The 13,167-nt window shown below is 44.7% G+C and overlaps 1 protein-coding gene across 16 annotated transcripts in view; it reads right to left on the reverse strand.

Moving 5' to 3' along the window:
• DAG1 (dystroglycan 1) overlaps positions 1 to 13,167 on the reverse strand; it is a 59,286-nt gene that overhangs the window by 8,802 nt on the left and 37,317 nt on the right. For 15 of the 16 annotated variants that reach the window (XM_005600662.3, XM_001497613.7, XM_070237604.1 and 12 more), the window contains one exon: positions 9,816 to 10,216. The exons of the other annotated variant lie outside the window; for it this stretch is intronic. In XM_005600662.3, the coding sequence (XP_005600719.3) occupies positions 9,816 to 10,100 (285 nt within the window). In that variant the 5' untranslated portion in view covers positions 10,101 to 10,216. The remainder of the gene's footprint in view (positions 1 to 9,815; positions 10,217 to 13,167) is intronic. 16 annotated transcript variants of the gene reach the window in all.

Here is a 13,167-nt window from a genome sequence, read left to right on the forward strand (position 1 = left end):
AACTACCCACAATTAACCCCCTAAGGGCTGCAGGCTAGGAATGACAGGCAAGGGGCAGGAACCAGAGATCTGTGTGAAGTGCTCATCAGCACCAGGACATGTGTTTGGGGTGACAGGCTGGTCCTCGCCATGGAACTCCCCCAGGGTTTCAGCTCACTCAGCCCTCTATCACCAAACACCAACAATACCTTGGAGTTGTGGGAGACAAGGCATGCTAACCTTATAAAGCAGTCATCTTGGAAAGAAGCCTTCAGGCAGTAAGAACAGCTACAAGAGGCAGAAACTGCAGGAGTAAGCCTGATTTGAGAAGATCATAGGCTGTAGCTCAGAGGCCACGCAGAAGGAGCCAGAAATCTTTCCAGTTTCAGCCACCATCAGAGAGGACATGCTTGCAAGATGGAAGGCAAGCCCAGCACTGGGGAAAACAAGACTTCAAACAGCCACACACCCAGTTTTAGAAATTCTGATCCATAAAGTACATCTTGCCAGCCCTGGTGGTCTAGTGGTTAAGATCTGGTGCTCTCACCACGGTGGCCCAGGTTCATTTCCCAGTCAGGGAACCACACCACCCATCTGTTGGTTATCATACTGTGGTGGCTGCATGTGGCTGTGATGCTGAAAGCCATGCAAATACCTGTAGGGTCACCCATGGTGGACAGGTTTCAGACTAACAAAGACTAGGAAGAAGGACCTGGACATGTACTTTCCAAAAAATTGGCCAAGAAAACCCTACGAATAGCACAATTATCTGATACAGCACTGGAAGGTGAGATGATGGTGCAAAAAGACCAAGCAGGGTTCAGCTCTGCCGTACACAGGGTTGCAAGGAGTTGGAATCCACTCAATGGCACTAACAACAAAAAGTACATCCCCAAATATTAAGAATCAAAACCACAAAAACCTGGGCAGACCCATAAAGAGTTAAAGACTACCCACCCAGTGATGCCCACAATGAATCACCATGACCAATGACTAGGGAACTGCCAAATGTGAAGGCTTTGGTCACTCATCAATCTATACCAGCAGATGACTAGTAAATGACTCCCAGTTCAGTTCTGAGGCATTCTCTCCAATTGCTTTGCTGATGCCCTCTCTCACACAATAGACTGTCAAACACCCAGTCTGATAAAGATACAGCACCTGTGTTAAAACACCATGCAACACAAGCAAAGTCTCTCACCCCAAACTAGTATCCTTCCACACTTGGAGAAAGAGCAAAGGGGCAGAGGAGCTCCATTACTCAGTCCCTCATCAAAAGGCAGGTTTCTACCCAGGACGAGCCAGCCAGCTAGGCATAGCTGAAAGACAAAACTGAAGAATTAGACTCTCATCAGGGCCTAATTAATTATATGACTGCTGGCTTCAGAAACCAAGAAAACCTAAGCTTTACGGGTAAGATATCACCTATACAGGAGTTGTGGGACTTAGAAACGGCAAGCAAACACTCTAGAAAAATGGGTAAGCACTTTCACACCCATGTCACTTGCGTGAGCTAATGATGGCCAGTAAAAGAGGATCTTTAGAATAAAAATATAAACAAGAAACTGCATTTGGTGAGAATTCCCTCACATTATAAACCTTTTGGAGGGTTCTTTGGGCCTCAGTGGTAGCACCTTCCAACCAACACCTCTGAATTCCCCACAGATGTGCAAGAGGTTCTTCTCAGTGATCCATTTCAAAGTGGCATGAACTGCTGCCTTGTGACACCCCACTGCTTGGACCTCTAGCAGCCTGCCCTGGCAAAGTGTCCACCTCCCTCAGACCTGGTCACCGGCTCCTGACCCTTCAGCCCTCTCACCCCTCAGTCAAACTGTAGAGCTGGGCCAACCTGCAGCCATCTATGGCTGGGAATACCATAGGGAATACCCTGGAGGCACTCACACGTGAGGTGGTCAAGGCCTCCTTGGGGCAGGCTGACCAGGAGCGCTCCTCTGCTCAGGGAGGTAGGAAATGGTCGTTCTGAGGAAGTCTGAACCTCCAATCAAGTTTCAGAAGCCCCCATCGTGTTGACTCACATTCAAGGTGAGCCTGTGTCTGTGCCACGGACTATGACAATGAGACAAATCTGCTCTGTGGCCAAACTCAGCTTCTGCAAATGATGCACATGCATAGTCACATGGCTGGGCTGCAGGGAGATGGCACAGGTCCACAGGAAGAGCCTCTGGACTGAGGTCAAAGGGCCAAGACTGGGGCCGGTCCTGTGGCCGAGTGGTTAAGTTTGCATGCTCCGCTTCAGTGAGCCAGGGTTTCGGCAGTTCGGATCCTGGGCGTGGACGTGGCACCGCTCATCAAGCCACGCTGTGACAGCATTCTACATGCCACAACTAGAAGGACCCACAAGTAAAAATCTGCAACTATGTACCCGGGGGGGCTTTTGGGAGAAAAAGGAAAAAATCAAATCAAAAAAAAAAAAAAGGGGCCAAGACTTTGTCCCCACGAGGTGAGGAACCATGGTGAAACTGGGTATGAGGGGCCTTTGCTTTGCTGAGTAAAGCAGAGCCAAGAGAGATAATCATTGGTCCTGCTGCTAGATATGCAAACCTCAAACGAGCACACAGCTTATGCCACAAAGGCCAAGGCCACAGGATCACATTCTGAACACAATCTGCACAGCCCAATCAGTACCCTTCTGGTCTGAGTTATGAAGTATTTTACCTGACATTAACTGTTCTTAACTAAAAACAAAAATTAGTATTTTTCCCCCAAAAGTAAGGGACAACTTCGCATAGTTACAGCCATTAATAAAATTCTTAGGATCCTCAATCCCAAACCCTGACACCATCTATTTTTACTTTGTCATATTCTTGCAGTCCTTGTAATTTTTTTTTTTTAAACATAGAGGCCTGTATTTTCAGTAAGTATTTGAGTTGATGTGTCTGGACAAATGCCATTCTGACAACCCACCCCCAAGGATGCCTTCCTTCGCCACCCCGCATTTCCCCGGTGTGCTGTGCTCACAAGGGGTCCATTCAGAGCCAGGAAACACCCACTCAAGGCAGAAAGAAACTGCAGTTCATCTCACGCAGGCGGGGCTGCCACAAAGCTCTCAAGCATCCAAAGAAACGCTCCTTTCATGAGCTCCCCTTCCTGGCTAAAAAGAGTGTCCATTGTTCTCAGGGGAACAATTGAGTGCCCACACCAGCAGCTAAGAGCACAGTCCCAGGAAGGGCTGCTCCCAGTCTGCCGACATCTTGGGCTGAGAGAAAGTCCACATCGTCTCCAGGCAAGGAGGCTAAGAGGAAGTAGGGATGAAAAGCCATCATTGCAGGCTCTACCAAAATGAGGTATTTGAGGGGGCTCTAGAGGGGCAGCCTAGTCATTTCATGAGATGCAAAGATGTCTCTCCTGACCACGCTAGAGAGGAGGGGTTAGAACGTCTCTAGGCATATAATCATCTTCGTCACACAGCCCCACACTCACTCAAGTCAGAGGAGAAGCACCTGCAGGAAACCAACACCAATCTCTAAGGAGACAAGAGTCACGATGGGTAACGTATACTATAGCTAACTCAGGACAGCCTATGATCCACCCAGCAAAGGTCAAGCTGGCTTCTGTGTGACCCAACCCCACAAACCCTGATGAGGAGGGACAATGCTCCAGGATCCAAAGGCAACTGTGAGAGCAAAGAAAAGACAAGATCTTGGATGAGCTTTTCATACAGGCATCCAGTCTCATTCAAGGGGGCAGAAGCCAGGACCATCTGCTTTGGGGTACCCTGAGGCCACAGGAAAGGAGAGAGTCCCCGGGACAAGTCTCTCAGGAAGGTCATGCTGGCCAGAAGGGCCTGGAGACAGCCCGCAGTCCATTCTTGCATCATCAGGTCAATGGAATCCACCTGGGAGTTAAGCTGGGGTGGATAACATGAAATCAATTCCTAAGGCAGAGCTAGAGAACAGCAGGGGAAGTAATAGGTGCCAGCCAGGCTGAGACTGGACGAGAGCTGTCTGGATATGAAAGGGTATCAAGCGTGGGACACAGCACTACAGGACTACATCCTCCAGGCAAGCAAGTCCCCTCTTCTTTCTCCTGACCTGCTTCCTTGCTGTGTGGTATATAAAGTACAGGGAAGCCCTTGTTTTAGGAACTGATGTTACCTGATGGGTACACCTGACTAACATCAAGCAGCACACCCCCTGCCACTGTGATTCCACAACAGAGTTGCCACAACCATACAGGTCAAAGAAGGCTTGGAAAGTGGCTAGTGCAACTCACACAGCATGAGGCTTAACCTTCTATCCCTTCAACAGATTTTTACTCAGTCTGCTACAAACACTAACTTATTCCATCACCAACCCCTATATACATCACCTGACCAGTCAGCAAGTATGACAACCACATCATCTAATCTCATCAGATCTCAGGAGAGACCACGCTCTACCTGAGTCCTCATTAGGCAACTTGGCCATGTCCAAATTGGCAGGAAGACCAACCCTCACTGGGAACCCCACATGAAGCTCGGGCAAAGTTAGTCTCTTGCTGCCCTTGACATGGGCTGGCATTTCTCCCTGCACACAGCTAGGGAGACTCTGACAATCCAAAGCAGGTTTGTAGGCACTGAAAGGGTCCTCATTCCCTCTGCCAGCCTATAAACATTTGAGGGCCTATATGATGGGAGTCAAACATGCAGAATAACAAAAGATAAGAATTTCAAGTACAAAAATTTGCTAAGAAGAAGATAACACAGGGTTTTGTGGCAAAGCTACTTTCATCCAGGTGGAGAAAAAGGGCTCCAATGCCCCAGACAATGTTCAAGCTAAGCCTGAAGAGGTGGCTGTACCCATGTCAACAGAAGAAAGAACCAACCAGAGGCCTGGGGTGGGCCATGAGCTTGGCATGTTTGTGGAACAGAAAGAAGCTGGTGTAGCTGGGACACGGTATGCAAAGGGAAAGGCAAGAGAGAGGAGGCCAGAGGCCAGATCACATGGGGCTTGATTCTAAGTGCAGCTCAGTAATGGGGGCGGGGGAGGTTACAAAGATAAAGATGTCTCTTGCCTTAGCATGGAAAAGAGAGTGACGGGTCAAGAACAGAGGTGGGGAGCCTGGGAAGGGGTGAGCAAATGGTAGCTTAGATGACAGTAATAGTGATGGATATGATTTGGAGGTTACCCCAACAAGCCTCCTGGGGACCAAGATCTGAAATGTTCCTCACATACACAAGAACATCGGGCAGCCATTCAAAGTTACATTCCCAAAGAATACTTAATAACCAGGGGAAAAAACTCAAGCTACACTGAATGAAAAATGGTTAAAAAAAATACATCCAGTGTGGACAGCCACATGCAAAAGAATGAAAGTAGACCATTATCTTACGCCATACACAGAAATAAACTCAAAATGGATCAAAGACTTGAAGGTAAGGCCTGAAACCATAACAGTCCTGGAAGAAAATACAGGTAGTACACTCTTTGACACAGATCTTAAAAAGATCTTTTCGAATACCATGTCTTCTTAGACTAGGGAAACAAAAGAAAAAATAAACAAGTGGGACTTCATCAGACTAAAGAGCTTCTGCAAGGCAAAGGAAGCCAGGAATCAAACAAAAAGACAACCCACCAAGTGGGAGAAAATATTTGCAAATCATATATCTGACAAGGGTTTAATCTCCATAATATATAAAGAACTCACACAACTGAACACAACCAAACAACCTGATCAAAAAATGGGCAGAGGATATGAACAGACATTTCTCCAAAGAAGATATACAGATGGCCAATAGGCACATGAAAAGATGTTCAACATCACTAATCATCAGGGAAATGCAAATCAAAACTACACTAAGATATTGCCTTACACCCATTAAAATGGCTATAATCACTAAGACAAAAAGTAACAAATGTTGGAGAGGGTGTGGAGAAAAGGGAACCATCATACACTGCTGGTGGGAATGCAAACTGGTGCAGCCCCTATGGAAAACAGTATGGAGATTTCTCAAAAAACTTATAGAAATACCATATGACTCAGCTATCCCGCTACTGGGTATCTATCCAAAGAACTTTAAATCAATAACTCAAAGTGACTTATGCACCCCTATGTTCACTGCAGCATTATTCACAGTAGCCAAGACAGGGAAGTAACCCAAGTCCCCACCGACCGATGATTGGATAAAGAAGATGTGGTGTATATATATACAATGGAATACCACTCAGCCATAAAAAAAAGACAAAATCGTCCCATTCGCAACAACATGGATGGACCTGGAGGGTATTATGTTAAGTGAAATAAGCAAGACAGAGAAAGACAAACACCATATGGTTTCACTCATATGTGGAAGATAAACACTTGGACAAAGAAAACAGTTCAGGTGTTACCAGGGAAAGGGTGCTGGGAGGTGTGCACAAAGGGTGAAGGGGAGCACTCATATGGTGACAAATAATAATGTACAACTGAAATTTTACAATGCTGTAAACTATTATGAACTCAATAATAATAATAAAAAAAAATATGTCCAGTGTGATCTCAGGTCTGTCCAAGATGTCCTTGTATGTATGTGACATGGACAGCTCTTGATGAACATAGAAAATAATGGAGGAGTTTGCTGACTGGTAGGAATCACAAGAGACTGTCTCTTTTTTTTTTTTTTTTTAAAGATTGGCACCTGAGCTAACATCCGTTGCCAATGTTTTTTTTCTTCTTCTTTCCCCCAAAGCCCCCCCCCAGTACACAGTTGTATATTCTAGTTGTAGGTCCTTCTAGTTCTGCTATGTGGGACAATGCCTCAGCATGACTTGATGAGTGGTGCTAGGTCGGCGCCCAGGATCTGAACTAGCAAAAGCCTGGGCCACTGAAGCGGAGTGTGCAAACTTAACCGCTTGGCCATGGGGCTGGCCTTTTTTTTTTTTTTTGGCTGAGGAAAACTCACCTTGAACTAACATCCATACCAATCTTCCTCTATTTTTTAGTACATGGGCCACCAGCACAGCATGGCACTAACAGAGTGGTGTAGGTCTGTCCCCGGGATCCAAACCCGGGGCTGCCAAGCAGAATGTGCTGAACTTAACCATTAGGCCACCAGGGCTGGCCCACAAGAGATTTTCTTTCTCCCTTTTCTACAATGTACATTTATACATCATTATTATAATAAGGAGAAAAAACTAACTCCTTTAATATAAAGACTTCCCAATCCCGTTTTACACATAGGGAGATCAAAGTTCCAGGAATGAAGTCAGGCTTTCTGATCTGATTTCCCACTCCACAGAACCCTGATGGTAAGACTGTGGGGGATGAAAAGTCACACCCCTTTATCTGCTTTTCTACAGGCTGATCAGCTACTAAATGGTCTGCTTTATACTGATAAATATGCTCAGATAAAATCCTGTTTTCCCAGTAAAATCTCTTTACTCCTCTGGTGAATAAGCCTGTTAAATGTCTCTCTGCCAGATACAGCAATTATCCAGCTCACTGTATAGATGCAAGGCACCTCTGGTCAAGACTAATCCATGTAAAACATCCCAATGGCCAGTGGAACAAAGGCAATCACCGCAGAGTTTGGATATTCAGAAGATCAAATTTGATGCTGGGCAAGAAAGGTACCTCCAAAATTGCCATTCTTCATCTATTGGTCAGACTAGCATCTGGCTAGCTGGGGTATTATGAAGATTGCATGGAAATCTTTTGCAAACCCTCTATGAAGTAGACAGAGCTCCATGGAAGTAAGCCAGGATCTTCAGAAGTATGACCACCTCTGAGAACATAAGGTCACCCTGCGAATAAGCCATAACCTAAAGATAAAGGGAGCAAGAGAGAAAAGGAAGAGAGTACAAGAAGGGTGCAGGTAGGGAGTGGGTCTGCCCAGATTTAAAGGAAAGGGGCAAAGACCCACCTCTCAGTGGGAAAAGCGGTATAGAATTTGTGACCATTTCTAATCCAGATGCCTGGGTCTTTTTTTTTTTTTTTGAGGAAGATTAGCCCTGAGCTAAGTGTTGCCAGTCTTCCTCTTTTTGCTGAGGAAGCCTGGCCCTGAGCTAACATCGTACCCATCTTCCTCTACTTTATATGTGGGATGCCTACTACAGCATGGCGTGCCAAGCGGTACCATGTCCACACCCGGGATCCGAACCGGCCAACCCCGGGCAGCCGAGAAGAGGAACATGTGAACTTAACCGCTGCGCCACCAGGCCGGCCCCCAGATGCCTGGGTCTTGATGGTCAGAGAGAGGCAAGGCAGTAAGGACTCGCCAGAGCCTGTATGTACTTTGACCACTGGAGTACAACGGAAGTGTCGCTGTACAAGTTTCCAAGTCCAGGCCTTAAGAGATTGGCAGCTTCCATTTCCTGTTTCTTGGAAAACTCAATCTTGGAACCTAGCTTTCACGCTGTGAGGAAATCCAAGCAGCCTGTGGAAAGGTCTACATAGAGAGGAACCAAAGACCCTGACCAGCAGCCCCAGCTAAGCTCCCTGTCAACACACAGCACCAACTTGCCAGCCAGGAATGAGCCATCTTGGGAGTGGATCCTTTAGCCCCAGATGAGCCACTCTAGTCAGTACCATGTTAAGCAGAGATGAGGTTCCCTCAGAGAGATGAACTCTGAATCCCTGAATTCTTGGCCACAAAACTGTGAGCAAAACAAATTGGTTGTTTCAAACCACTAAGTTTGATGGTTTAAACACAGCAATGGATAGCCACAACACTATGTATATGTAGAAGTGTACATGCAAACAGATATAAAACTACCATAACAAAGTACAGAGCTTGACATGTTTTTAAGCCATTTTCAAGTCACACCTCTAAGGAAAGAATGCTGTAGGGCAGGGGTCAGCAAACTATGGCCGTGAGCCAAATCTGGCCTGCCACTTGTTTTACAGTCCATGAGCTAAAAATAGTTTTTGCATTTTTCAAATGATTGAGAAAAAAAATGAAAAGAAGATTTTTTGACATGTGAAAATTATAGGAAATTCAAATTCTAGTTTCAGTGTTCATAAGTAAAGTTTTACTGGAACACAGCCATGCCCTTTCATTTATATATTATCTACGGCTACTTTAATACTATACTGGCAGAGATGAGGAGTGGCAACAGAAACCGTATGGCTTGCAAAACCTGAAATATTTACTATCTGGCACTTAAGAAAAAGCATGCTGCCCTCTGCTCTAGGAGAGATGTTCATAGTTTGAAAGGTACACCCTACCCACCCACATGGACACCATGCAAACTCACTCAGGATATAGGGGAAATTCCAAGGTCCCACAACCCCAGACAAAGATATGGTGCTTCTTCACACAAAAGCTTCCTGTTTCACCTGATTTCCATCCTGGGCCTGCCAAGACACTCTGCTGTTACATGGGTGTCAGATCCTCTTGTTCTCTGGATTATTTCCCCAAAAGGAAATGGGGCATGGCTGAAGTTTGGGTACTAATTTTGGTTCTTAAGTGAACAAATACATTAGTAAACACAGAACAACAAATAGAGCTAAACTCCTATATTTATTTATACCTTATTTTAAAAAAACAGGTTTGAAGTATTTAAAAGTTCTGTATTTCTTGGGTTTAATCCAATGGTTAATGCAAGGAGACCTTTTCCTTTATACACAGGCCCTTCCATCAAATCCCTAACTCAATGACCAAAAGACCTTCCAGAGTACAGATGTAAAGGCTTTTTAATGGTGACACCCTCAAAATGGGCACAAGAATAAAGGTTTAAGATGCTATTCTGAGATGTATGGGGACCCTCTTGTGAACATTTGTGGCTGTCCCTTTCTTTTAGCAGATCCTGAAAGAAATGAGCTCAGAATTGCTGGAGAGTAGAATTGAAAAACTAAAACTAAAAACCAAAATGGAAGACAAGAATTCTTCCTCATTGATGCTTTATATTTGGTCTCACCTTGATGACTTCTCCATTGGAGGCAATTAAATCTGTTGGAATGGTCACTCGAAATGAGCGCCCAACGACAGCCGTGCCATCAGGAATGCCAACCACAGTAGGTACAGCCTCATGGAGGTCTGAAAGCACAGAGTGCATGGATGCCTCGAGCTGGTTCTCCCAGTCCCTGACGGCCTCCGAAGGTTCACTGGGCCAGCGGGACTGAGTCACGGCCACGCAGAGCAGAAGGAGAAAGGTCCTCCCCCAGAGAGGGAGCAGCAGTGAGAGGCTCACAGACATCCTCATCCTGGGCCCAAGTCTGCTCAAGCCGATAGTCTCACTAAGAAAAGAAGCAAGCGATGTGGTCCCAGAGCTGGGTCCTCACCCTCTGCACACCTGCTCCATCCCAGAGCACCCAGAGCCTGAAAAAGAAAAAGAGTAGACTTAGACTTCAGCAGTCTCCATGGTTTCAAAGTCGTGCACAGGCCATTACTACTCCCTAAGTGTTCCTGTCAAAAACATCTTCCCTGAGTTGCAACAACTCTCATCCTGCACTATCCAGTGCAGAGCCACCAAGCTACATGTGGCTACTGAGCATTGGAAATGTGGCTGGTCCATTAAGTAAAATACACACTGGATTTTCAAAACTTAGCATAAAAAAGAATGTAAACTATCTCATTAATACTTTTTAAATATTGATTACATATTAAAATGATAATATTTTGGATATAAAATATATTATTAAACAAAACATATTAAGTAAATATTAACAAATTATGAATAATAAATATATTAAATATATTAAGTAAAGAAATATTAAATTATGACTAATAAATAAAGAAAATACATTGAAATTAATTCAACCTGCTTATTTTAATTTATTTTTCACATGGCTACCAGAAAATATTAAATGACATATATGGCTCACATTATATTTGTCGGGCAGATCCAACTTTCAGTTTATAGGAAATACAAGGACCATAAAGACACAATCAGACAAATCTAGAATAGGGGAACTTCTATAAGATAACTGGCCTGCTCTGTCCAAATGCTGACACTCCTAAACACAAGGGGACTGTTCTAGACCTAGAGACAGCAACCAGATGCAGTGTGTGCACCTTTTTTTTTTGGTGAGGAAGATTCACCCTGAGCTAACATCTATGGCCAATCTGCCTCCTTTTTCACTAGAGGAAGATTAGCCCTGAGCTAGAATCCATGCCAATCTTCCTCTATTTTATATGTGGGATGCCTCCACAGCACGGCTGATGAAAGGAGTAGGTCCACACCCAGATATGAACCCATGAACCTGGGCTGCCCAAGTGGGCCACATGGAACATTAACCGCTCGGCCACAGGGCCGGCCCCAGTGTGCACATCTTAACTGGATCCTTAATTTACTTTAGAAGAAAACAAAAAACACACAACCCCAGCTCCCAAACGGGTAATTGGGGAATTTTGCATGTGGGCAGAGATTAGATTTATTGTTAATTTTCTTAGGTGAGATGATGGTGGTGTGGCTCTGAAAACGATTGTCCTCAATTTTGAAGTATTTAGGGATGAAGTACCAAAAATCTCTGCAACTCACTTTGAAATGGTTTGGGGGAAAAATGTGTGCCTGTATAGAAAGAGATAAAGCAATGTGGGAAACGTAACAATTATTAAGTCTTTAAAAAAATACTTTTGAAAAGACTGAAAAACCATTTGAACAGAGAAGTATAGCAACTGACCACTCCTCACACATCAAGCACTAATCACAGGACTCGTTTCTTAAACACATATTTACAAACTCACTGCCAGTGAACAAAACTTATTTGGCCTCTCTAGTCCTCTACACCCAACAGAGTGCCTAGAACCCTGCACATTGTTCCCTCTCCCCCACACCAGCTTCAGGCAGCTCAGAACACCAGCTCTAAGGCTAGCAACCTCACGGATGCATTGTGGGACTTGATAGGTGTCCACAGGTGACCACGGTCATCATGAGCAATTTCCCACTCTAAAGAATTAAACCCTGCCCTGAGCCAAGCTGTGGAGGGGCCCCGTGGTATTTTTTGACCTGGGTAAGTCAAAGTAAATAAAACCAAAATCACTAAAGAAAACAAGGCCACTGAAATAGGTGGTATACTCTGAAGTCAATGCAAACCCAAGCCAGTTCCAACAGGGTTTTTTTCACTATTGATTTTGCCATTCCTGTTCTTATTTTGTTTTTGGATTTAAATTCCCAAGACAGAGCCAAAACTCAAGAAGGTAAAACAAATTTGAAGTTGGGAGTCCTATCCTACCAAATAAAGACTTATCAGAAAGCTATTGTATGTAAGGCAGTGTCACAAGGGACAGAGTGGATAGTGAACTACGGAATCAGAGTTAGAGCCCAAAACCAGCTTGCCAAGGAGTCGTTCAAAGGCACCAGGACAAGCGGTCATCTATGTAGAAAAACAATTAGGTTCCTCCCTCACTTCTCCATGACAAACAACATAAAGATCAGGTGGATTGGATATACAAATGTAAAACAGCAAAACTTGAAAATTTTTAGAATATAGTAGAAGGTCAGGATAAGAAAGGATTTCATTTATTTTATTTTATTTTATTTTGAGGAAGATTAGCCCTGAGCTAACTGCTGCCAATCCTCTTCTTTTTGCTGAGGAAGACTGGCCCTGAGCTAACATCAGTGCCCATCCTCCTCTACTTTACTTTTTTTTCTTTTCTCTCTTTTTTTTTGAGGAAGATTAGCCCTGAGCTAACTGCTGCCAATCCTCCTCTTTTTGCTGAGGAAGACTGGCCCTGAGCTAACATCCATGCCCATCTTCCTCTACTTTATACGTTGGACGCCTACCACAGCATGGCACTTGCCAAGCAGTGCCATGTCTGCACCTGGGATCCAAATCAGCAAACCCCAGCGCCGCCGAGAAGCAGAACGTGTGAACTTAACCGCTGCGCCACTGGGCCGGCCCCCATCCTCCTCTACTTTATATGTAGGACGCCCACCACAGCATGGCTTGCCAAGTGGTGCCATGTCTGCACCCAGGATCCAAACCAGTGAACCCCGGGGCACCGAGAAGCAGAGCATGCGCACTTAACCACTGCACCACCAAGCCGGCCCCAGGATTTCATTTTAAAAGACATCAAAAAACACTACACATAAAAGAAAAAAAACAAATGAACTTCTACTTGCACAAAGATGGAGAAGATGTATTTTTTTCCTAGTTTCCCACTAAATACAACAAAAAATCCTAAATGTTATATATAAAATAAACATGAGATTCTAAAAAGTCAAGAGAAGAAGGCAAACCAGCTAGGGACCCCAGGACTCAAGGCAAGACACAGTAGTGAATTCCCTGGGTTTTCTTTTGGCCTCAAATATCCCAAGATTGGAGCTG

This window comes from Equus caballus, chromosome 16 (assembly GCF_041296265.1).
Source record: "Equus caballus isolate H_3958 breed thoroughbred chromosome 16, TB-T2T, whole genome shotgun sequence".
In the NCBI taxonomy this organism is placed as follows: Eukaryota; Metazoa; Chordata; class Mammalia; order Perissodactyla; family Equidae; genus Equus; species Equus caballus.